The 25,113-nt window shown below is 42.8% G+C and overlaps 1 protein-coding gene across 2 annotated transcripts in view; it reads right to left on the reverse strand.

Annotated features, from left to right (window-relative positions):
- Positions 1 to 4,765: 4,765 nt before the first annotated feature.
- The window catches only part of PDGFD (platelet derived growth factor D), a 232,980-nt gene continuing 212,632 nt past the window's right edge, over positions 4,766 to 25,113 (reverse strand). For both annotated transcript variants that reach the window (XM_004453274.5, XM_004453275.5), the window contains exons 6-7: positions 17,665 to 17,879; positions 4,766 to 7,347 (exon numbers count right to left, since the gene is read on the reverse strand). In XM_004453274.5, coding sequence (XP_004453331.1) covers positions 7,222 to 7,347; positions 17,665 to 17,879 — 341 coding nt within the window. In that variant the 3' untranslated portion in view covers positions 4,766 to 7,221. The remainder of the gene's footprint in view (positions 7,348 to 17,664; positions 17,880 to 25,113) is intronic.

Below are 25,113 nucleotides of genomic sequence, written 5' to 3' on the forward strand. Positions count from 1 at the left end.
CCACTCACTCCCCAGCCTACATTTCCCCACAACTTCTTTTCTCCACAGTATCTTATCATCTAACTCACATCCCCACCATTCTACATGAGCAGACAACCAAAGAGAGGCTTTTGGCCAGATGTCAGGACCAATGGGACTGAGGTGCCCAGGACACTCATAGACTTTGCATGGCTCCCACTTAGCAGTCTGACCCTCTAAGGTCTTTTTGTCTATGTGGTAGGACATGCTTTCTTAAACTTTTTTAAATTTATTTTTTAGTTTTTAATTTTTTTCTCTATTAAAAAAAAAGTTACATTTAAAAAATATGAGGTCCCCCACCCCCCTCACCCCACTCCTTCCATATCAACACCCTTTCATCATTGTGGCACATTCATTGTATTTGGTGAATACATTTTGGAGCACTGCAGCACCACATGGATAATGGTTTACATTGTAGTTTACACTCTCCTCCAGTCCACCCAGTGGGCCATGGCAGGACATACAATGTCCAGTATCTGTCCTGCAGTACCACCCAGGACAACTCCAAGTCCTGAAAATGCCCCCACATCATCTCTCTTCTTCCCTCTCCCTACCCTCAGCAGCTAACATGGCCACTTTCTCACATCAATGCTACAATTTCTTCCATTACTAATCACAATAGTTCCATAGTAGAATATCAGTAAGTCCACTCTAATCCATACTCTATTCCTCCATCCTGTGGACCCTGGGATGGTGATGTCCACTCCCCTCTATATAGAGAGGGGGCTTAGATTCCATATGGATAATGGATGCAATTCCCCTGCTTGCAGTTGTGGGCACTCTTGGCTCCCTGGTGTGGTGGTTGACCTTCTTCACCTCCCTATTCACTGGCCAGGCTAAGTCCAATAAACCAGAGGGTAAGAGTTGCAAGTTGGCTGAGGCTCAGGGCCTGGCTGTCACATGGACAGTCCAGAGAGTCACATCTCCTGAGTATACACCAACCTCAGAGCCAACCGCAGGTTCAGTAAGAGTAATAGAAGAGGCATGTGTAGAAAGAAAGGTCACATCTGAGTCCAACTCCATCACTCTCAGGAACACAAAATCCAAAATAGGGCCAATTGATGTGGCACTGAACTCCAGAGCCATCTGCCATAACCATAGAACCTGTGGGTCTCTGTCGCCCTCAGGAGAACCAGTACCTGGGGTTGTATCTACTTTGGCTGTCTCTAGGACCCTGCTGAGGTGTGTGTAAGCATGACCCCTCTGATGACCTCCTGATTCTTTTTTGGAGACTCAGAGCCAAATAAACTCATTTGTCCTTTCCATTTCCCCCTTTTATCCAAGGTCTAAAAGCAGTTTTTTAACACCTGATATTACATGTAGGCTGAGATATTCTGCTGGTCTGAGTTGACCCTTTTATTCAAGGTCTTTTTTTAGTTACATCATTAGCAGGTGCTTGGTAGTAATCCCTCGATACCAGGGAGGCTCATCCCGGGAGTCATGTCCCACACTGGGGAGGAAGGTAATGCATTTGCATGCTGAGTTTGGCTTAGAGATTGGCCACATTTGAGCAGAATGGAGGCTCTCAGGAGGTAGCTCTTAGGCACCCTGAAGCTCTAGGCCTAGTTCATATTTCAGGCACACAGGCTCATAAGCATAGTCATCAGTATCAAGGACTCATTGTTGGACCATTCTTTTTATTGGTCTTTGCCCTTGCACTTGGGGGATTGTTGCTGTTCCATTGGGGAATGTGCTAGAGCTCCCCTGGCTAGGAACTCAGCACTCCCTCAGTTGTCATTTTTAACTGTAACCACTATGAAAATATCCAAACATTTTTATGTACCCTGTATATATGCCCTGGAGAACTCGTTCCCAACCATGCACCCCCTATCAATAACACCCACACCAGTGTTCCTCCCCTGCCATAGTTGAACCTCTCTGTGGTCAAAAACTTCTTCAAAAATGGAGCCTAATATATTGCCAGGTTCCATTAATAGTAAAATGGAATATAGCAATGGGTTTAAAGGTTAGATATAGAATACACACTAATTTGGAAAAATTAAAGTAAAAATAAATTGGAGTATCAAAAAATGAAAAGTTGGCTTTGTTTTTGATGTTTTGCCTTTCATCATTGCTATAGGTGTTGCCCTGGACATGCTTTCTTCTCTCAAAACTGGCTTCTCCTTCCTGCCTCCCTAGTTTTCCCAGAATAGTCTTAGAATTCCAACTCACATGGCTCCCTCCTCCAGCACCTCCCTCTCCCTGGCCTGCATGCAGATGGTGCCCCTAGAATTTGCAGTGCTCAGGCAGCACAACCACAGAGGGCACACACACTTTCCTTTCTCTGAAGGCTCACTTCTCTCCTTACTGGCTCACTTCTAGAACTTGAGGTGCCTCAAAACTTATATTCCTACCCCCATTCATCCTGCAGACTTCCCTTTTCCAAAATGCAGAATTGCAGAAGGAAAGGCCTTACAGAGCGTCTTACCAATTCCATTTTGTCAATGAAGAAACACTGGACGACAGATTGGCCATGTTACTTGGTATTCCTATACTCAAGGCCTTCTGACTTTCTGTTGAGATCTATGAGACTCTGTAGTCCCCTTCAGCTCAGAAGCCACTCATGGCTTCCTCTCTTACACGCAAAAGAATAATCCTCTTTCCAGCCATCCATGTGTACTCAAGGCTCTAGCCTACTTTTGCAAACCTATTCTTGATTATTCCTGTGTGGATTCCATTCCTTTCGTCCCACATTCATCTGATGCATTTTTGCTGGGGGAGCTTTGTTCTTTTGGTTATTCCACCTGGAACATCTTTCTTTAGCTTTATCCCATCGTGAATGTTACCTGTGTTTTAAATCCCAGTGCACGCACAGTACATAGTGGGCTTTAATAAATTCTGTGGTTGAAAGAAGGAATAGTAAGTTTTCCCTATGCTGACTGTGCCTAAATTCCTTTGATGAAAGTCAATAAACAGCCACTGCCACATTTTGCACTTTGCACCAACGTGAAACATACTGGAGAACACTCACTTGATGCCTTTGATTCCCAGGGGTCCATGATTTCTTAAAAGCGTTGGCAATTTTACCCTAGTAAATGCTCACTTGGGAAACAGGGCATCTCAAATGAATGCCCTGCACCCCATATCCCCAAAGCAGACATGGGACTTGAAGACTGGGCAGGTAGAGGCTGATGAGAAAGGGTCATGAAAAAAGGAAGAGGCATTGAGCCTGGGAGAGAATGAATTTTTAGTATGGCCTTAACTGACAAAGGTTAGAGAACATAATGCAGAGATTTTAGTTCTTAAAAGGTAATTGATATGTGCAGGTATTATATGAAACATGAACTGAATCCAAGAGTGTTTTTAACATTTGCTTCCTGCCCACTAAATCTGGCATCCAGTATCCAACAGTTTTACAATAATTAGAAAGTCAAATGGTTTTATTGGAAAATGGAAGATTTCTTGGCCTATAACTTGCTGTGCTGGGCACATTACCCTTTATTATGGACTTAGTTCCACTTTCACCTAATACCATCTTGTAGAGAAATTTTAGATATCTCTGAAATTTACTCTAAAATGAAGCACATTTATTTGTAACATTCAGAAATATAATGTGAACAGCAAGCATAAAGTCCCAAACTTAGTGTTAATTGCTTATCCATTGTTCATGACAGCTTATTTTTTTAATGGGTTACCCCAATGTGGTATGATAAGTTTTGAAGGCATATGTAATCTTTAACTTGATCTTTAAAAACAAAGAATTTGAGTAACGGTCAATAAAATCAGTGAATTATAAATATTCTGTTTTGCAGCATATTTGATCAGGACTGTCCATAAACAGAATTGTATTTCCTAGGGTCACTGGCATGCATACTAATCTACAAATTTTAATTGAATGTTCTATTAGCAGTCTCTAGAACAGGGACAATTTGAACATCTGATGAGTTATTCGTAGAGTAAAACTGGACACATGAATTGAGGAAATGAAAAAAATTTTAATGCACTTGAATCAAAATACTCTTCATATACATGGCTATCATGATGTTTTACACAAAAGCCCAAGTTACCGGAATTAAGTGCCAAGCCTAGAATTATGTGATCCTTTCCTACATTTTGACTCACACATTAGCTGATAATTTTTATGTAAAATTAGTTCTTGCCACCGAATACATTGGTCTATACTGCCATTCCTTAAACAAGCTAAGGCCACTAAATGACATGGGGGGGCCCAGTTTCATACACCACTGCAGCTACCGCCCTGTCTCCCGGAGGGTGATGGTAAAGGCTAAGCTGCAAGCAACAGCAACAACCATGCAGCTCCCAGACCTCCCTTTGTGCTGCATTCCCCCGTTCTTAAACCAAACACGGCCTGAGGGAAGCAAACTGGTCTCCCTGAACTGAACAGCCGTTCGGGGGTGTCAGTCTCTTTGGGACAAGGTAGTGGGGCCAGCAAAAGGGAAACGAGGCTGTGATGTTGATTTCAGATCCCCCAAGGAAGAGAAAGGCTGCAAACCCTCTCAGGTGAGGAATGGCAGAGAATATGCTTCCTTAAAGGGCCTATCGGGAAACAAACCACCAAACAACAAACAAGCACAGCAGCAGGCCCAGGACCCGCCCGCTGCAGGGCTGCAGGAAATGGACAAAGCCCGTAGTCTGAGACCAAGTTTTGTGTCCCTTCAGCGTTAGGAACGTAGCCCCAGAACTCACCCAGTCTTGTCATTCCCAACAGTTGACCGCATTTGTCAAAGTGAGCTTGTGACAATGTACAGCTTTTAAAACTGCAATTGTGCACTAAATAATGGAGTCGTTTTGTTCGAAAGCAATATTTATTTTTCATGAAGATAAGAGGTATATTACATTTGCTGTAGAAAATGTTACAGGAGGAAAAAAGCTGCATGTTTCCAATATGACAAAAAACATAAAAATTCTACTTACGAAAGTGTTCTGTCCTATAAGAACATAATGAATAAAAGGCATTATTCCAGGTGAGTGAACTGTGCAGAAATGCGGATTTATTAGGGTTTGTTTTGAAATGTAATTTGTACAGCGAGCTTTTTATTCCTTTGATGGCAATGGAACAGATTTATTGGCTACATGTTGGAAGTGCAATAGATAACAGGTAACCAAGGGAGAAGTTTTAATAAAACACTCAGGAAAGAGAAAGAAAAGTGAGTGAATATGCCTGCTTACATTTCATGTAATAAATAAAAAGTACAGATAGGGAGGGCTTTCGCTCAAAGCCACCCTGGTTACTGCAGCCTGGAAGGCTTATTGAAAATTGGGTAGAAACGCTCTAATTTTTCATATTTACAGCCATGATGTCAGCTGTACAAGCTAGAGCGATGGAGCACCCGTTTTGGCTGTGGGGCAGGAAGCTGATATTTTCGGAGGACACTGACACATGCCCATGAAGGGGGAGAGTGGTTTCTATTTATTAGAATGTCTACTCAGTCTGTTTCTGATTCCTGCAGGTTCTGATTTGCTCTGTTTACTTCTACCACTCACCCCCTCCATTCAAAACACAGACTACTTTGAGGGACGTTTGAGAAGGTACAGCTTCCAGAAGCACTGGTCTTTCCCCTCAAAGAGCGGAGAAGAAATGGGTTGCTAAGGAGAGTCGAGACCCTTGTACTGAGAGCACCATGCCTAGAAATCACCTGATGTGGGGACTCAGCCAGCCCGTCACAAACCCCTCACCCCAAATGCTGGTGGCCAGCAGGGCCCCAGACATATGGAAGAAATCGCCTGTCCTTTCTTCTGTCAAGGCAGGGAAGAAAAGTGGACTCTCTTCAGCAGGCCCTGAGCTACGCCAATGCCCATTTCTCTGTTGCTCTCCTAAGACTCTCACTTGGAAGAATGATGAATCACTTCCTACCCTGGAGGCAGTCTTCTTAAAATGGTCTGTAGGGAGTGGGAGGTGTGGGGGTGTGGGGTGTGGGGGTGTGGTTACTAGGCATATCAGTAACAACCATCAGTGGTGGAGCAGGGCTGTGCTTGTGCTCCCACTGTTTATACTGCGGCTTCTTGGATTTGGAAAGAATCTGGGATCCCAGATCCGATTTCATTTGTTTCAGAAACAAGAATTCAGAATGCAGAGTGAGTATATGACTGGGGATTTACATCAGTAAAAACTTGTTTTATTATTACATGAAGGCTTTTTGGCTATAAATAATCTGTGATGGCTAGACAAATATAAAATGCCATTGTAAACCCATGTCCATATTCTGAAGAGACAGGAACACAAAAGCCAGCTACATAAAAGGAATGAGCACAGTTTGGAGAGTGGGAACCCATTATTAAATATGGAGACTATGACATATTCCATCTAATTTCCAGTTATGTTAATACTTCAACATTCTTTTTTTTGTTTTCTTTTTACCTTTAACTGTCCAAATCTTCCAATTAACACCATTTTGGAAAGTTCATGCAGAGTTTCCATGCCACTCTTGAAGGGATTTGTTTTTGTGGAGGAACTTTGGGAAAGAAAAAATTGAAAAATTCTGCTACAGTCTATAAATTGCCTCTTGTAGGATTATAATAATGATCCTTTTGGGCAAATTTTTTTGAGACAGGTATTAAATTTATTAGCATGCCTCAGAAAATGCATAAAAGGAAGAGTTAATGACCATTTCTAAGCACCTATATTAATATGGTATGGTTTTGGAGTCAGGTAATTATTGCATACATGGGTAAGTGTGTAGTGCAGCTCATGGGAAAAATGGTCAGGCATTTGGCTTTTTCCCAGAAACCAAATTTTTCCTTTCCACATGATACACATATTTAAGAAAACCTCATCTTTTGGTTTTTAATATACAAAGTGCTTTCTTTAAGAGAGCAAGAGGCAAAATTGTTTTGTGATGCCAAAATTTGAAATTTAACAAATTAAGATCATTTTCTGAACTTTCTAAAGATAATGTTTCATGTACTTAACATACATCTTAGTTTATCAAATAATTTTAAGGATCTCAGTAACTACATGTAAGCTATGGTGTACCAGGTTATGGAAACCATTATTTATCTATTTACACATAGACACAGATGTATATATGGGCTCAGGCACTATGAACTGCGAGCCCTTATTCCTGGATATAGAAGCTGATGATATACCTTTGTATTGCCATAGCACTAACAAAGCTAGCTTGAAACTTGGCAGCCGCTTGCACTGCAGGCTGGTAGGAAGTTTGGTTGCGAGCGGGAAAAGTTCTTTTACCACACCCTCCTTACAGTTTCTCCCATCCTCAACGTTAGTACATGCACATTCTTTTATCGAGGTGGTCTTAAGCTGCAGATGCACTGGCACCGCTCGTGGTGATCCAACTGGATGTCGACGAGACCCATTTTCTTAATTTTACCCGTCATCTTCAAACGGCCAGGCTCAACCTTTAATACCTAGGGCGAGAAGCATGTTTCCTGTTAGAAAGCCCTTCGGAGTTGAACTCAACCAGGTGACCATGAGTTATTCCATTTTGGACAATTGGTTCTTGACCCTTGGAGAATCTGACAAAGGCCCAGGGCTCTTTCTCTATGAGAATGCATGCCTGTATGCCTTTTCATAAACTCTCACTGACTTCCTCAAGTGGAGGTGGCTGCTGATACTAGGGTACATGCCTTCTGCTCCAAGATGACCTCCGGTGGCTCAGCAGGGATTTACTAACAGCTTTCAAGGGCCTGCTGTATGCCAAGTGCTCTCCTAAGTACTATCCTAAAAATTCTTCCAGCCAAGGCACGCATTATAGATACATATGCTCTGAACAAATTATTATCAGTGTAAAAAGGACAATGAATAAAGCCATGAAAACTGTATGTCATTATGTCCAAACGCTTGGTTGAAGTAAAAACTTTGCCCTGATGAAGGTCAATAAGGGCCCCTGAATAAATGAAAATAGTTTTAAAAAAATACATATTTTTAAAGACGTTATTACCTCCCCTGCTGTATCCATCATTAGACTCAAACACACATCACATGGACGAAGACTAGGTAAAGTTATATACTTGTTCCCACATATATGTTTAAGTGGTATAACTGTTTATGTTCTTAGTTACTTATTACTTTTTTCCTTTTTAATGTCCTATTTTTTTTTCCTTTTAGACTCTAAACTCTGCCATGGCAACATTATATTAATACAATTCTGTAGCATTTTACAGTTTTCAAAGAATTTGCACACACTATCTTATTTGCCTGCAGACAAATATTGTTACATAGTACAGAAAGTATCATGATTCCCATTTTATAAATTACAGAGCGGAGATTGTGAAGTGCTTCGATGCTTTGACCAGGGTCCTTCGATGAGTGGAACTAGGACCGGCACTTTGTCCTCTTGGATTCTGGCACACCTCACCCAAGCCCTCTCTACTGTGCTTACAATTTCCTTTTGTGCTCAAGGACACACCTGGCCCACTGTGAGCTGCAGTGGGGACCTGAAACACTTTGCTTGGTATACTTTGGCCCTAGATTAATGTTAGATGCAAGAAATCTTCCTTTCATTTCTGCATAATTTTTCATGGCATGCCCACAATTATTCATATGGCTTGGATTCCCAACGATTTTCTCATCACTACGTTATCTGTTCAAAAGTCAGGATAATATGCCTGGAGCCCCCCACCCTCGAGTATCATTGTCTGCAGACCCCCTTTCCCTGAGCATTTAACCGTGCTGTGCTGTGGGCGCTCCAATGAGGCAGAGAATAGATCACTTCATCGATTCAACTTTCAATGAAACCAGAATGCCTGTCCTCGGCCAGCACAGGGCTCTAGTGAAGACAATGCAGCCCCATTTGTAGCAGAGTTTCAAAATGTTATTTCTGTTCAGAGAACAAAGTTAAGGAAAAAAAGGAATACCTTAAGAGGGTTTGTGAGACCCAGAGACTCAAAATGATATAACATTGGCTAAACTGGTCCAAGTGTCAGTTTTAAAATAGCTAATTACACTGTATGGTGGCTTGGAGCTCTGCACCCCCAGAAAAACACGTTCTTTATCTTACTCCATTCATGTGGGAGTGAACCCAATGTAAACGGGGCCTTTCGATGAGGTCTCTTAGTTATTGTGTGTCCCAACTGAGTCAGGATGGGACTTAAGAACAAACTGCTTTGGACTAATTCTTACTCTTTCACATGGACGAGGTAAAATCTGAGGTACCCAGAGTGGAGTTACAATGGCACCTCCCTTTCCCTGCTCCCAAGTTCTCTCTTGTTGGACACAGTCAACTATGCTGCTTCTCCACTAGACAATAAGCAACCAAAGCAATGGATAAAGCCTGTGTCACATTTTGGGATATCGATGAGCCCTGCCCTGTGGCAGTTACGGAAGCCCTGCTGTGCCTTATCTGATCAGAGTGCCCTGGGAGCCGCTGGGCTGCCGGCCCCCCATAGCCTGGTCAAGACTTTCTGCAATACAGATTACTCAATATTGTCCAATGTCATCAGCACACTAGTCAGTTTTGGGGTTTGAGGCTGTAAGGGAGGGAAATGTTTCCTAAGAAGCCAAATATACGACAAATACTCTCTTTTTGAAGAAGACGATTATCAAAGCCTAATACTTCGTGGTGGCTGGCACCTGTAAAATCAGCGCCCTGTCAATTTGCTTTCTCATTTGAGGGCAAACAATAGTGTGTGTTTTGGGATGAGAACAGAAATCTGGGCAGTTTTTCTAACTGGTCTTATTGTTCCGGGATTTTCCCTGTGTTCTCTATGAAGCAACGTGGGCACAGTATATATGTGCTTTGCTGATAAGAAGAGAAAAACGAATTGGCAGGCACTTTCCCAGATAAGACAGGAAAGCACTATTTGAACCAGGGGGAAACTGGGCCGCTTTCCTGGCTGATCACAGCACTGATGTTCAAAGCTTTTAGACCATGTAATAGTCATAGGCTCAGGTAAGCGCTGAAAGGGAGAAGAAAGCATGGCTGATTTGAGGAAGCATGAAAAGAAAAATGAGCAGCCTTTATCTGAGAAAGGCAACTGGATGGGTATGGGCTATCTGGGAACCTTTCAAGGGACAGAACCCTTGGATTAATTACAGCAGCGGGAGGATGCTTGCTAACGGGACTCAACCCAGAGCTTTCCTATTTTCTGAGCCGCGACTCGCAGCTGCGAGCATGCAAACTGAAAGAGCGCCTGCTCAGGGGTAGCCAGCCATTTCCTATCACTTAGGAGTGAATATGGAAGTCTTGACTCCTCTCCACCACCTGATAAACCACACAGTCATGAAAGGCTGACTTCTCCTAAATGGAGAAGGACCGAGGCAGCTGGTGTGCTCCTATCACTACCCCAAATGAAAGCTGATCAGTTTTGCAAATTACCAAATCCTGAAGGCCATTTAGAGTTACTTGCCTTGTTGCCAATGAAACACCAAATGAGTCGTGGCCATAAAGCTATTACACTAATAAAACAATACCAGGTACAGGAGCTCTCTGTTGAGTTGGGTTTTTGTTTATTGGGAATATAAAGGAAATTTGTTAAGGCCTTATAACTGACTCAAATTAATGACTGACATAGGAACACAAGTACATATTTCAGGACAATTGCACTGCATAAGCCTGGACCTTAAGAGTTTATTTATTTAAGAGTTTACCAAACTTCCAAGCAGTATGTAGGACACACTTTCTTCTCTTAAAAATAAAAGCGTCCTATTTTGAATTTTTTTTAGTTTAAGGTACCTTTACTCTGCATCTCAAAGTTATTTTGTTTCTTATGCAATGCCACAAGTAGAAATATACACACTGTAGAAGATCCAGAAAGTAAAGTTTAAAGACAAAGAAGAAAAAAATAACCCACACTTGATTCCAAAACCCACATTTAATATTTTGCCATTTCCTCTGGGGCTTTTATTATTTCCTTTTTTCTTACATGTATAGCTGTATTATATAAAAATAATTTTGTATTTTGTTCTTTCCACTTATATTAAGCACTTTCCATTAGAAATATATTTAACAACTTTATTTCAAATTCACAAAAATAAAAGGAAGCTCAATAAGTTATGGAAACAACAGCTGGAGGATAATATTGGGAAGGTATAACAATGATTCTGGAAGTTGATGAAGATTGTGGTTAATATAAATACAGGAATGTTCTGCTATGGAGTGTTAAGAATGTGGTGATACATGGGAAAAATATTAACCAATGTAATTTATGGATTATAGATAACATTGTAATGTATTAGAAGCAAAAGCAAGGTTGGCACTATATTGATTCTAAACATTAAAAAAGAATATGGGGTTTGGTTTTGTGAGATATGAATAAGATTAAGCATTTTTTTCTCTTCTTGATTTTTTTTTTCATTAATGAGGAGACCGTGATTATGCCATTTAACTAACCTGTGTTCATCTGTGGATCTTTCTGAACACTAGAGGGACAACTGAGTTAGCAGCTGGAATTAGATGAGATAAAAGTGCCAGAAAAAAAGACATTAGGAGTAATGTTTCCATTATAAATATTTTAAAGGCTACATAATATTCCATTATGTAGATAAATCAGTCATGTTTACTCAACAATTTCCATACTGAGAGCAGATTAACACAATGAAGCAAACCGAATCTGCACAAGGAAATGACTCACCTAAGAAATGCTTTCTAAGTAGTACAGAGTTAGCTGTGCTCTCTGCTTTTGTTTGCATTTGCCAAGCACAGCATAGACCGAAGACTCTGTACCAGGAAAGAAAAGGTGATTTCCCAGGGCCTTAACCACATAAAGAAGAAGCTCCAACCTTCTGCCTTAGACACAGAAGAGGTGTCTATGAAGGCAAAGTATTATCATTACCTCCATTTTACATTCAAGATAAATATTCAAGATATCTTAAATCTCACTCGACCTTTAAAAAAATCTCTAATGCCTATAGACTTTGTGAAAACTGTACATAGATTCAAGATATTTAAGGGATAAAAATTAATTTGAAGCCTAAGGGACTACAAGAAAAATATTTTTGAAAGAGGATAACATATTTTCCACCTGCATCATTAGTCAACCTATAGCCAAAGGCTGCAGTGGAGACTGAACGTTGTATCGTCATAAGACACAGTACTCAATAAGAACGATGCAAATGGCAAAGGGTTCAACAACGTCAAACTCAGAAGTTAAGTCTGAAAGTGACAAAAGTCTGGGTATATAAAACTCCTTGAATACTCTAAAATGCAATCAACATCTGTGGCCCTGTACTTCTAACAGAAGTTTTCTGTGAGCCCTCTGGGTTTCTCTGGGGAGTATTTAGCTGCAGCCCCACCTTTACAGAAGTAAACAGTTAAACGACTGATCAGAGGCTACATGGCCAGCTTACTCCCTGCAGAAAATATATGAAAACCTCGCTGGGTACCAAGTTCCAGAGCATGGCCTTAGCACTGGGTGTCACTCATGTCACAGGTGGTCCTTCGCCTGCCTGGGGAGTAGCATGCCCAGGGCAGGTGTGCTGAGCCTTGGGTAGACCCACTGTGAAGCTCGATCTAGAAGGGAAAGGAGGCACACACTGCTTGGTATGGACACAGAGAGTGCGTTCACTTGGTAAGTGAATCTCAGGGCTGTAAAGAAGTCAGAACTGAAAAAGCCAGACCATGCTCTCCAGAAATTCTCCCCACGTCTGTTGTGTGCTGTACAGTCTTCAGCTGCTTTCATTCACCCTGGATGCCCAGAAGGTAAGCAGCACAGGTGCTATTATCCCCATTTTTAAAGATGAGTGAAATAACTTTTTTATAAGCAGTCTATAAACATTAACCATTCCAGATCACATCTTTATTCTTTTGCATTTATGTAATACTTCAACCACCAGTTTGTTTTTATTCCTTACACAGTTTCAGTAAGGTAAGATTGGGGGGGGGGGGAGGTGTTATAGAGTGTAACAGGTGGTGATTATCACGTAATTTTAAATTGGAGGTTACTTCAGGGACCCAGGGAGGTGTGGGGAGGTTGGAAGTGACCGGTTCTTGGTCACTTCTCCATGTGGCACAGGTGGAACCAGAACCCACAACTTTTTACTTCGAGTCATGTGATTTTTCTTTCTTTTTTTTTTTCCTCTAACTAGGAAAGCACAGGAAAGACCTGAAAGAGAGCTGACTCATACTCGCACTCAAAACGGGTGGAAGGGAAAAGAAGCAGGGTGTTTCTCTACAAGCACTTAAAATGCTGCTTTCAGAAAAAGAATAGAACAATTATTCTATTGACTTTTGTAAGGTTAGTTATAATCATGACCCAAAATCTCACTGCCTTTTGCCAGAGAATTGAAATTCCTTGAAAAAATTTTTTCTGTCTCCTTTTGTCTAAAATTTTCTATTTCAGCTAAATTTGTTACAATGACAACGGCTCAAAATATGTAAAAATTAAAAGCATTATTCTCAAGACTGAAGCTTGGCATTTTATTGCCTCTAATTAATCTTAGGTTTCTTATATAAATATCTACTTTCATCTTGTAATGTTTACACAGTAATGCAAGGAAAAGCTTTAATAAAAAATTCTACATTAAAATCAAGGGAAACCTTCAAAGTCTTTTCTTTAATTAATTTTTTTGCCAGGGACAGAAATGGTTCTAGTTGCTGCAAATGTGCTGGAGAAAGAGATGGGTCTGACCCTTTTTTGTGATGGCTAAAATGGCAGCCAGTAGCCCTGCATGGTTATTTCCATTTAAATTAATTAACCTTAAGTAAAGTACAGTTCCTCATGTGCACTAGCCACATTCGAATGCTCAGTAGCCACACGTTGTGGTGCCTCCCAGACCTGGCAGGGCAGATATGGAGCATTTTCAACACTGCAGAAATTTTTTGTCGAGTGCTGGTGTTTACATCAGCATGGGGACAAAACAAATATTTCCCAACCACTCTGTCATGAAAGGCAGTGTGGGAAAATAATTACCTGTGCCTTATTGTAAATGTTACACCTGTTCTATTGTAGATGTTGCAGTTCTGATAGCAAACAGCTGCTCGGTAGTTTCCCAATAAATACGAGGTGGAAACTAGGGTTGAGGCTCTCGGTTCCAGAAGCTGTAAATCCCCTGGTCTCAGCTTTATCTCCTTTCTTGTGTCTCTCTCTGAGTCTCTCTCTCTGTCCCTTTATTTTGTAAGTTCTGCGTTGCCTTCCCTTCGAGCCAACCTATTGTGAGCTGACTGCAGCAAGGCAGGATGGAGAAATTTCACGTCTTTCTTTCCTTTGCTGCTTCTTAAGTTTTTGGCTCTTGACTGAATGGACGAGCCTCGGGGACATACATGCTAAAAAAACAGCCAGTATTAATTTGAAAGTTCACCAGACTTTGAGGGCGCATTCTGCTCCCTGATTGGGCATCATCACGGGAAGAGAGGACCTGAGAAGCGCCATCCTCTAATTGTCAAAAAGAGCATATGTTTTCTGAAAGCATCCCTTTTTAAAAATCACTGCCACAAGTATCTTTCATAGTCTATATATTCCAAGAGGCATAGAATGGTTGTTGGAAAAAAGGAAAAAAAAAACTACTTTAACACAGTGTATAGAAATTTTTGAGAAAAGAAATAAAGATGGTAACATTTTACTGCTCAGTGACGAACGCTCAAAGCCCCACAGGAGGAGCCTAAGCTGTGAAAGAAGCCAGGGTATTAGCTTCACCGGGTATTCTGTAATTCCCTGGACTGTTCTCCTTCAACGCAGACGACTGAAATTTTTGTGGGAAATCACACAGCCCTGCTTAGTGTGACAAGTTCTAGCCTAAATGCCCCTCACAGCTCCTCAGTTACAGGCATGAGCTGGGGAAACTCGTTTCTTGTCTCTCTGAGGCAAAAATACAAACCCAGAACTAACAGGAAAAATGAACTAGGCTATTTCCCTCATGAGCCTGAGTGCCAGCTACCCCATTTCTGGAAATGGAACAAGGCTTCTGCTGTTTTTCATGGCGCACTTGACAGGCTAATAGCTGTGACACAATTCAAGGGGATTGTGGAAAATTTTATTTTTTATTAGAGAAGATTTAGGTTTACAGAAAAATCGTGCAGAAAATAGAGAGTTCCCCTATACCACCCTACTAATGACACCTTGCCTTAGTATAGGACATTTGTTAAACTTCCTAAAAAAACACTTGTATGATTGTACTTTTAACTATATTCCTTCATTTACAATAGGCTTCACTGTGTTGGACAGTTCTTTGTCACGGCTATTTTAGGATTCTAGGGGAAATATAACAGGAATCTTTGTTCTGGGTATGCAGTTACCAATGGTTATTGTTTTGTCCCTTTGTCCAGCACTTGGCAGAGTGATTTTTGCAGTTCTGCAGAGTCCTAGAAGTAAAACTATTGGGACACATGTTTTAAAGAGCTGCTCTAGGGAAGAGCTTCAAGAGATGGGAGCACTTTAGCTCCACTCACGTGACTGAACACCAAGCAAGGACCCTCCTTTCCAGATAAACTTGTGAACAGAAATTTACAGGGAGCAGCTACTATGTACAGAGATGAGAAAGGAGCAGAGAGAGAAGGAGAGTGGCCAGGCCCTTCTGAGCTCTTCACAGTCATCCGTCGCGAACAGAGAATGCTTCTGGGTGAGTGGCTAACTCTGCTCTTTCCAGAGTAAACAGTTTTAAAAATCAGACTGAAACTTCTACCTGCGAATAGAGTCAGGATGAAAAGAAAACACTCTCTACTTATAACCAAGGCCTGAACGTGCATGTCCCTCCTCACCATTTTTACGAAGTAGAGATCTTGCCACTTCCTCAATCATTTTAACTCCAACCTGATTATTGTACTCTGCATTTACCCTCAGGGTATGACTAAACATTATACAATTTAGGTTCTTAGAAGCGAAGGACAATGTCCAACCTAGAGTTCAGCCGGTCACACAAAAATAAAACAAAATGAACACAGATGAGGGCATTCTCGGGATATGAGAACATTTTCTTTTCCTTTGAGAACTGGAGGGTGGAGTAAGCTGTTCTTACAACCAAGACAATATGTTCTATACGGATCTAAAATAATATGCTTCCCCTGTCTAAGATAAGCGTGGTCATCGTGGCCTACGACTTCCTACATTTGCTAAGTTGAAAATGCCAGTTAAGATTTACCAATTTTTATCCAGCCCAGAAGTCACCACCTAAATTATTATTATTGTTCTCAGGCTAAAATGAAAATCCTGTTTTATAAAACCGGTGATTTTATGTCGGGAGAACTATCTATTCCTTTGCTTTGGTGGCTACTGACGGAAAGCAACTCAAGCAATAATTCCAATTTGACCCCTAATTTGTATTTTTAAACCTATTTTGGCACCATGTTCTATAGCTTACAAAATGCATTTCACGTGCATTTCTTTTTTTTAATCCTCAGAACAACTCTGTAAGGGTTCATTTGGTGTAATTTCTTAGCCCCATTTTACATACGTGAAAACTAAGACCTAAACTTCAGTGATTTGCATGTGCCCCCAAGATCAGGAAGTGACAGAGCTGCATCAGCTCAGCCTTCTGACTCCTCTCCAGCCCACGCCTTCTTCTATGCTCAACAGCTGGATATTTAAAAGAAAGAGCACTGTTCTCCCAGTGAAGCGAACATAGACTTTGGGACCTGCTGACAGAAGTTCAAGTCCTGGCTCTGTGATTTACCGGCCAACTTACTGATCCTACTAGGCCTCAGTTTCCTCATCTAGAAAAAGAATAAAAATAGCTCCTGAACTATTGTGATTAGCAATGGAAGAAATTGTAGCATTGATGTGGAGAAAGTGGCCATGGTAGCTGCCGAGGGTAGGGACAGGGAAGAAGAGATATGATGCGCGGGCATTTTCAGGACTTGGAGTTGTCCTGGGTGGTACTGCAGGGACAGATGCTGGACACTGTATGTCCTGCCATGGCCCACTCGGTAGACTGGGGGAGAATGTAAACTACAATGTAAATCATTATCCATGTGGTGCAGCAGTGCTCCAAAATGTATCACCAAATGCAATGAATGTGCCACGATGATGAAAGGTTGTTGATCTGGGAGGAGGGGGGTAAGGGGGGTAAGGGGATATGGGACCTCATATTTTTTGAAGGTAACATTAAAAAAATAATAGAGAGAGAAGAAAATAGCACCTCTCATACAGATTGTTGAGAAGTTGCTAAGTGAGCTAATGAGTACTTACAAAAGAGCATCACATCCTAAATGCTGGAGAAGATTTGCTATTCTTATTATTAAAGGAAATAATACCTTTACATTTTTGTTTTTCTTATATCTTTATATGTACTTTTGTTTCTTTAACAAATCAAAAGGTGATCCCCAGGTATCACTCAATGGTATATAGGAAAAATGAGCATTTTTAGAAGAAAAACACTTTTTAATTCAGAGAATGTAAAGGTCTCTGCCTTTGTATATTTTCTGACAATTTATATTTTATCTTTACTGTGCTTAAGTTTTAAATTAAAGTTTGGCTCTTAGCATTGTCTTAAAGCAGCCTGAATTTTGCACTCATATCCCATAAATGAATAACGCCACATTTCTAGAAAGGGGCCAAATAAGCTCAGAAATTACTGTAACACATATATGATTATAGAATCCAGTAGGGCTGTGGTCAATCCATTTGGCATATTGTGCGAGTGATTCAAAGGAGCCCCTTCTGCAGGAAGGACTTGGGGCGCCTGGCTTGGTGAGCCCAGCGTCGGGTAGGAGTTCTACTCCAGTCTATCTCCCTGGCTGGGTGTCCTTGTGCAGTGAACAACCTCAACAACCATGGCAACAGCCCTGCGTTCCAGCCCCCTCGAGGCTCTATGACTGATAGCAGAAAAGAGCAGAACGCAGTGAAAGCACATACCTCGTGGTACTTCTTCACGGTTTTCCCTGAAGAGCAGGTGCAGGACTTCCAGTTGACGGTTCCACAGCCGCAGTTGCCGCCGCAGCGCTGCACGAGGAGGCACCGCGGGAAGAAGACGACGTTGGTCAGCCTCAGCTCCTCCCTCAGGCTGACCGAGTAGTTCCTGGGAGTGCAGCTGTACCGCTTGACGTCGTCGTTGAGTCTGTCCAGGTCAACTGCAAGACAAACAGGCACACTGGAGAGACCCGTGTGTCTGCAAGCAGGGAGGGTGGAGCACGGCACGACCCCAGCCCTGCCTCTCAGTCACTACCCTGGAACCCCAAGGTGGGAAATCCAACTTTTCTTCTTGATCCCATCAGTCTTCCAAAAATAGTTTTAAAAAATCTTGGCTAAAATCTCTACCTGAGTTCAAATTTCCATTTTGCACCGTTTTTAATGCAAACCTAGGTTCGGAGGAAAGAAAATAAAAGTGTACAGTAATTTAAAATATTTGCTTTTATCATGTCTTTTTTTTAAAAAAAAAAATCTCTTCTTGATTCTATATAAATTTTCACTCATAAGCCATGACTCAAATATAATTTGAGTTATAGTGGGGACATAATAGGGGCAGTGTAATATATTTATGTAGCAATAAAATTTTATGAATAAATGCTAGGAAAAAGAAGGTTCTAGCTTCATTTTAATTCCAAGGTCAACCAAAGTGTTAAAGAACATGGTGTGTTTGGGAGGGTGGGGCATAATTGTGTTCTGGGTCCCAGAGGGCTGTAGAGCATAGTGGTTAGCAGCCTGAGCTCTGCAGGAAACTGTAATTGCCTTTGCCTCATGGATATGCCTCTTTTTTAGTTGGAAAATCACTTAATTGCTCCAAAGCTCAGCTTCTCGTTGATAACATGGAAAGAGTATAACTTTACTAATTTCACAGCAGTACTTTAAGGGTTGGATATAGTACGCCTGGTATTCAATTAAAGCTGGTTATTATTATTCATCCTGATTCATTTGATTTTTTCCCCTTAAAATCAAAACAATTAAAACAATCAAAATTTAAAACAACAACAACAAAACTTTCAGATCTCTCTCCCTCTCTACTTCTCTTTTATTCATTATTTACTGTAACTGATGAGCAAAGGGGTATGGTTAATGGGACGTCCGTGAACTAAGAACTAAACTCTAAATTTCCAAATTTAAGACATAAATATTAACTTGAATGAAATGTGTGTTCTTCTTTTATATATGTTAAATTTTCCTGTGTGTTCTCAGAATCCATCCAGTCATCCATCCATGTGGCATCGAGTGCTCTGAGAGGTGAGCCCTGACAGGACCATCTTCTCACAGAATGCACTGAGGATAGCATCACTGGGCTCACACAGGCTCCACCACCATTTCCTCAGGTAGCAGCGAGGCCAGCCCAGGGGAAATCACACAAATACGTAGCGGAGACCACCAGGGTTCCCCTGGACTCTAGCCCCAGCAAGGGACTTCAACCCAAATGCTCGAGGGACAGGACGGCAGAGACCAAAGGCCAGGCTGCGCCTGGGGGAAAGCAGAGGCAAGGCGGAGGCCAGGAGGCGAATCCACGTAGCCCCCAGGGTCGCTGCTTTCACTGGTGGTCAGAACAGGACAGTCACACGGCTGCACGGCCCCCTGAAGAAGGGACTGGCCAGCCAGGGGGCGGCGGCCCTGTCCCTGAGCGTATTTTAACGTGTGCAATGACACTTGGATTCACAAGGGCACTGTGCAGCAAACTCAGAACTATAACATGCTGAGCCCAGGACACTGCGGGGGCTGAGTGGAGGCTAAATAATCACTGTGCATAATTTATGGCTGGTTTTTTTTTCCCTTTGTAAAGACATGTCATAAGTTTAGTTATAATCAATCCAGATTTAAATGGAATGAACTCTGTCTTGGGAAAGGAACCATTTTATTGCTGCTAAAGCCCGGAAAATAACTGCAAGCAAAGCAGGAAAGATTACATAAATGGATTAAGAAGTGCAGCAATCATCCATTACAAGTGTCACCTTGAGATAAATACTGATGGGCTTGGGACAGGGCTGTGCAGAGGGCCAAATCTGCTGCCTGCGATAATGGAATGTATCTGTCCAACACGGAGGGGTAAAGAGGTGTTTGCAGCAGGGAGGGGTAGTGCTGTGTGGGAGGGCAGGCAGGATCAGCGAGTGAGAGCACCCAGACCTGACTTGGGTTCAGCCCTCGCCTAGGACACTGCGCAGACGATGAATTTAGTGGGTGTCATTTACCCACGGCATGAAGGGGTAAAAGTGGAGCTGAAGCCCTCCTGCCCTCTGAGCTGTGGCCTCTGTCACATCAAGCTCAGCATGGGGACGCTGTAAGCCAGCAGCTGCAGGAAGCCAATGAGGTGCTGAGCAGGTACAACCTCAGCTCCGGGGGGTATCCAAGCCCAACTGCAGCACACCTGCCCCCTGGGGACTGAGCTAATAAGCCCCATGCTCAATCTGGGGTCTTGAGAACCCAGAATAAGGCAGGTCTGCCTCACTCCCCCTCGCAAGGAAACTGCTGGCACAGCACAACGGCTCTAGTGTCTAGCCTCGTTGCTTCCGCTTCTTCCCCACCCTGGGGAGGTTTACAGTGCTGTCAGTTTTAAGCATCAGTGACTGAAAACTGCAGCCCGGTGTGACTGCTGCAGAGTCCTGCTGCCCTACTTGTCAGGGCATGGAAACCACCAAGGCACGCACTTTAGAGCTAGAACTAAAAGGTTCTGACCGGATGCAAATAACTGCAACGCAAGCTTGCAGGCTTTCTGCAGGGGCTATTAGCTTCCACTCAAAGCAGGCGACTAGGCAGTGCAGCAGGGCGCGGAGCCAGGCTTGCGTCTGAGCTGCAGTTAAGGTGCTCCATTCGGAAGGGGGCTGGGGGAACCTTCTGGAAGGGAGTCAGGCCGAGCGGGGCAAATCCAGGCTGAGGGGCTGCCCTTTTCCAACCCTGCTTTAGTCTCCATGGATGTCAGTACAGAGCAGCAAGGAGGCTCCAAATGTGAGTGCAAAGCCCATGCGTTTGGAACCGAGTGCCCTTGTTTCACCCAGGTGTACATAATGTTACAATCCTGCCTTTGCTCTCCTTTTGAGTTTGAGACTTGCTTTTTGGAGGATGGACACCATCAGTCAAGGTTTCTGAGCTGCCTGCTGTCCACCTGCTGGAAGGCAGAGGCGGCTCGGGAGCCCTCCAAGGCTGCCTCTGAATGTGCTAAATCAGGGCTAATGCTAATGCAATGGAGAGCATCCTTCCTTCTGCACCACCAGCCCCAAAGTGTAGTCACAGAGGAGTCCTGGGCATGATCAGAAGCCTGGGATCTGAGCACTGGAGTGGGAATGTGTGAAGTGATGGTACACTGGTGATCGCACAGCCTTGCTCGGCAGGGGCAGGAGAGAGCCGGTCTCTCTGATCCTGACCACGTATATGACTGAGTGTCAGGCACTGTGAAATCCTCATAAATGCTATCAGTATGTGCCCCATCCCTGCCCTTGCTTTCACGGTTGAGAAAATGGAGCCTTTCAGAAGGGAAGCAGCAACTGCACGCAGCAAGTGGCAGAGCCAGGGCCTGAACCCAGGGTTTTTAATGGTCCTTGACCTTGCAAGCTCCAGTCTGAAGCTCTGAAGGACAGTGCCAAGGGCAGCTGCCCCCAGCTTCTAGGTCCTTCTCACGTGAGGTGCAATCGCTGTACAAAAGGCCTGACTTCCCGGGTGTGTTGAAGGGCCCTGAGCCTTCATTTTCAAGATGTTGTCAATTACACATCCTGAGCAGGCACACACATTCACCTTGCAGGTTCTACTGGAGAAGTGCACTGTGTTCTGCCTAATGCCCAGGCAGCTGCAAGGAGCCCAGTTTTTGCTCTGGTCTTGTGCAATATAATGAGTTTCATTCTTTTTGTTGGGACTTTTCCTAATGCAAGCTCTTCATTTTGCACTCGTTTCTCCTCGATCCCCTTCTTGCCTTGCCAACTGTAATTTGTGCCATGAGAACCAATCATCTGGATGGGTTATAGCAATCAGTGTCTTCAGTGGGAACGAATGCCTGCATCCTAGAGATGCTCTGTATAGGACAGGTAAAGCCAAAACCATATTTCACATACTCGGCAAAATGGCATGGATAGTGATCAGCCTAAGATAAAATTGCAAGTGCAAAAATTCATTGTGAGACAAACAAGCTCATCACTTTGAATGTGAGAAAGCACTTTTTGTTTTTCCGATGCATTTTTTTTTTAAAACTGACGGTTCCTCCCCCACCCCTGAGATGACTCCCTTGTCTGTTTGCTCATTGTTCACTCTCATTTTTTTTTTTTTTAAAGATTTATTTATTTATTATTTAATTCCCCCCCTCCCCTGGTTGTCTGTTCTTGGTGTCTATTTGCTGCGTCTTGTTTCTTTGTCTGCTTTTGTTTCTTTGTCCGCTTCTGTTGTCGTCAGCGGCACAGGAAGTGTGGGTGGCACCATTCCTGGGCAGGCTGCACTTTCTTTTCATGCTGGGCAGCTTTCCTCACGGGCGCACTCCTTGCACGTGGGGGCTCCCCTACACGGGGGACACCCTTGCGTGGCACGGCACTCCTTGCGCGCATCAGCGCTGCGCATGGCCAGCTCCACACAGGTCAAGGAGGCCCGGGGTTTGAACCACGGACCTCCCATATGGTAGACGGACGCCCTAACCACTGGGCCAAAGTCCGTTTCCCTGTTCACTCTCATTGTCTGCTCACTGTCTGTCTTCTTTGAAGGCACCGGGAAGTGAACCTGGGACCTTACATGTGGGAGGCAGGAGCTCAAATGGTTGAGCCACATCCACTCTCTTACCATGTATTTTGAAGTCAATGCTTCTTCTGTTCAAGAGGAAGATGGTTTTTGGGGTCAGTCTCTTGAGTGTCAAATTATCTGGGCTTTCAGTGTGCCGTTCTTTCATCAGTCTTTAGTCAGTTATGTGTATTGCCAGTCTCTTTCTTATCTTCCAGAGTTTGCTAGACTGTACAATTAAACTTCTACACATTCTTAGAGGTAGTCACTAATCATTTTATAATAATGGAGTCCAGTCTTTATATTGCTAAAATTCAATTGTTTCAGTAGGCTGGCTGCAGCCACCTGCATATTAGCACGTTTAATACACGGCAATGGCTTGAGAAGAGTGAATACAGGACTTAAGCCTATGCTCTTTTCATCGCACCATGTATTGTCAGTTTATTTTATCCTTCTGTAGCCTCTTGATCTGCTCCACCTTTTAAATCTTCTAGGGTCCAAGTCAAAAGGCACTGTATTAGTCAGCCAAAGGGGTGCTGATATAAAATACCAGAAATTGGTTGGTTTTTATAAAGGATATTTCTTTCAGGTAGGAGCTTCCAGATACCAGGCCATAAAGCATAAGTTACTTTTCTCACCAAAGTCTATTTTCACGGTTTGGAGCAAGATGGCTGCCAATGTCTGCAAGGGTTCAGGCTTCCTGGGTTCCTCTCTTCCCAGGTCTTGCTTCTCTCTGGGCTCAGGGTGCCTCTCTTCCTGGGACTTGCTTCTCTTTCTTTCTTCCCGGGGCTCCAGCTTAAGGTTTCAGCATCAAATTCCAACATCAAAATTCCAATATCAAAAACCCTCCAACTCTGTTCTTTGCCATGCCTTTTATCTGTGAGTGCCCACCCACCAAGGGGTGGGAGTCAACACCCTACTGGCATAAGAGGTTTACATAATTACTTAAACAAGTAAACCTCTGAATCCAATATAATCTCCGATGCCCAGGGGAAAAGACAAGTTTACAAACATGATCCAATATTTCTTTTTGGAATTCATTAATAATATCAAACTGCTACACTCACCCTCTGAATTCCAAAAAAGACATTACAATATTCAAAAAAAGATCTTAAATCAGTTACAATGCAAATACTAAATCATATCACAATTTAAAGAAATACAGTTTGTCCTGGGGCGAAGTCCTGTCTGCTATAGACCTCTGAAACTTACAAAACAACTCATCTGCTTCCAATACACAAATGGGCTGGACAGGCAAAAGATAAACCTTTTCATTTCAATAAGGAGAAATTGGGAGGGAAACATGAGTCAGGGATCCTCTACAGTTCAGTAGACCTGCAGGGCATCCTCTATTTGATTTCAAAGTGTAAGAGTCATTCCTAAATTGATGGTTTCTTCTCCTTGGGGCCCTTTCCACAGGCTTGCCCAAAGGCAATTTTCTTGGTTCCATCCTCATCAAGCATCTGGGTGTCAACCAAGCTCCAGACATCTCCTTCAAAGGGTGTTGTGGTTATTGCCACACCTTACCCAATCTTTGGGTTAGAGTCTTAACCCTCTAGTAGAGTGATGTGAAGTTAACATTCCCCCTAACATTTGGCATACAGGCTCAACCCTCTCAGAGCAACGAGTTGACCACCGGGCCTTCCCTAATCCATGGGGGAGAGGTCTACCCCTCTCAGACCTGTGGGGTACTGACCTTAATCGCTGTAATCCTTGGGGAATGTGCTGTACCCTCTCCATATCCTGTGGAAGCAAAACTCTGCCAGAATATTGGACAGGAGCATCCACCCTCCTCAACTGCTGGGATAAACTCACCCTCTCTGTACACATGGGTGGGGTTCCTTTCTTGGCCCAAGGGGATGTCGTAATTCCAGATCTCGGCTTCCATGGTTTTCCTCTTAAAGCTGTTTCTCCTTCAATCTCTCCTTTTCATGTCCCTTTTAGTCCAAGCTGACAGTGGCTTGTTTGTACAGTTCTCTCAAAAACCTTATTGATTTTGCATGCAAGAAGCAAGGGTTCAAGCCATCAGACAGTAAGACTTTCCACAAGTCTTTCCTAGATAACTGCATCTTCAATCCTGATTTACAAGTACCAAGTTTAGTAAAGTCCTCCAATGAGGCACTTTCATCTGGTAGCTTGATTTCCAAAGGCTTGGAATTTCTAGAATCAGTTTCTGTTTCCTTTGTACCCAACAGTTCAGTCCTCAGCCTATCTCTCTCATCTAGCATTGTGCTATAAGCTGCAAGCAGAAGCCAAGCCACATTCTTCAGGTTTACTCTGGAAAGTTCTTTAGCTAAATGCCTAGGCTCACTGTTTTCAAATTCTGCCTTCCATACAACACAGGGAATTAACCTTGCTAAATTCTATGCAACTTTAAAACATGGATTGTCTTTCCTCCAGTTTCCAATAATAGTTCCATCATTTACTTCTAAGGCATTGTAAAAAGTCTCTTTGGCATCCATACTGCTACCAACAGTCTCTTCAAAGTACTGTAGATGTTTTCTTCCAAGCATCTCACAATTCCTCCAAAAAATACCCCTTACCCATTTATAAAACCATTCCAGCATTTCAGTAATTACAAAAGCACTTCCCTACTCCTTGGTATGAAATTCTGTATTAGTCAGCCAAAGGGGTGCTGATGCAAAATACCAGAAATTGGTTGGTTTTTATAATGGGCATTTATTTGGGGTAGGAGCT

The sequence above is a fragment of the Dasypus novemcinctus genome, chromosome 27 (genome assembly GCF_030445035.2).
Source record: "Dasypus novemcinctus isolate mDasNov1 chromosome 27, mDasNov1.1.hap2, whole genome shotgun sequence".
NCBI classification, from domain to species: Eukaryota; Metazoa; Chordata; class Mammalia; order Cingulata; family Dasypodidae; genus Dasypus; species Dasypus novemcinctus.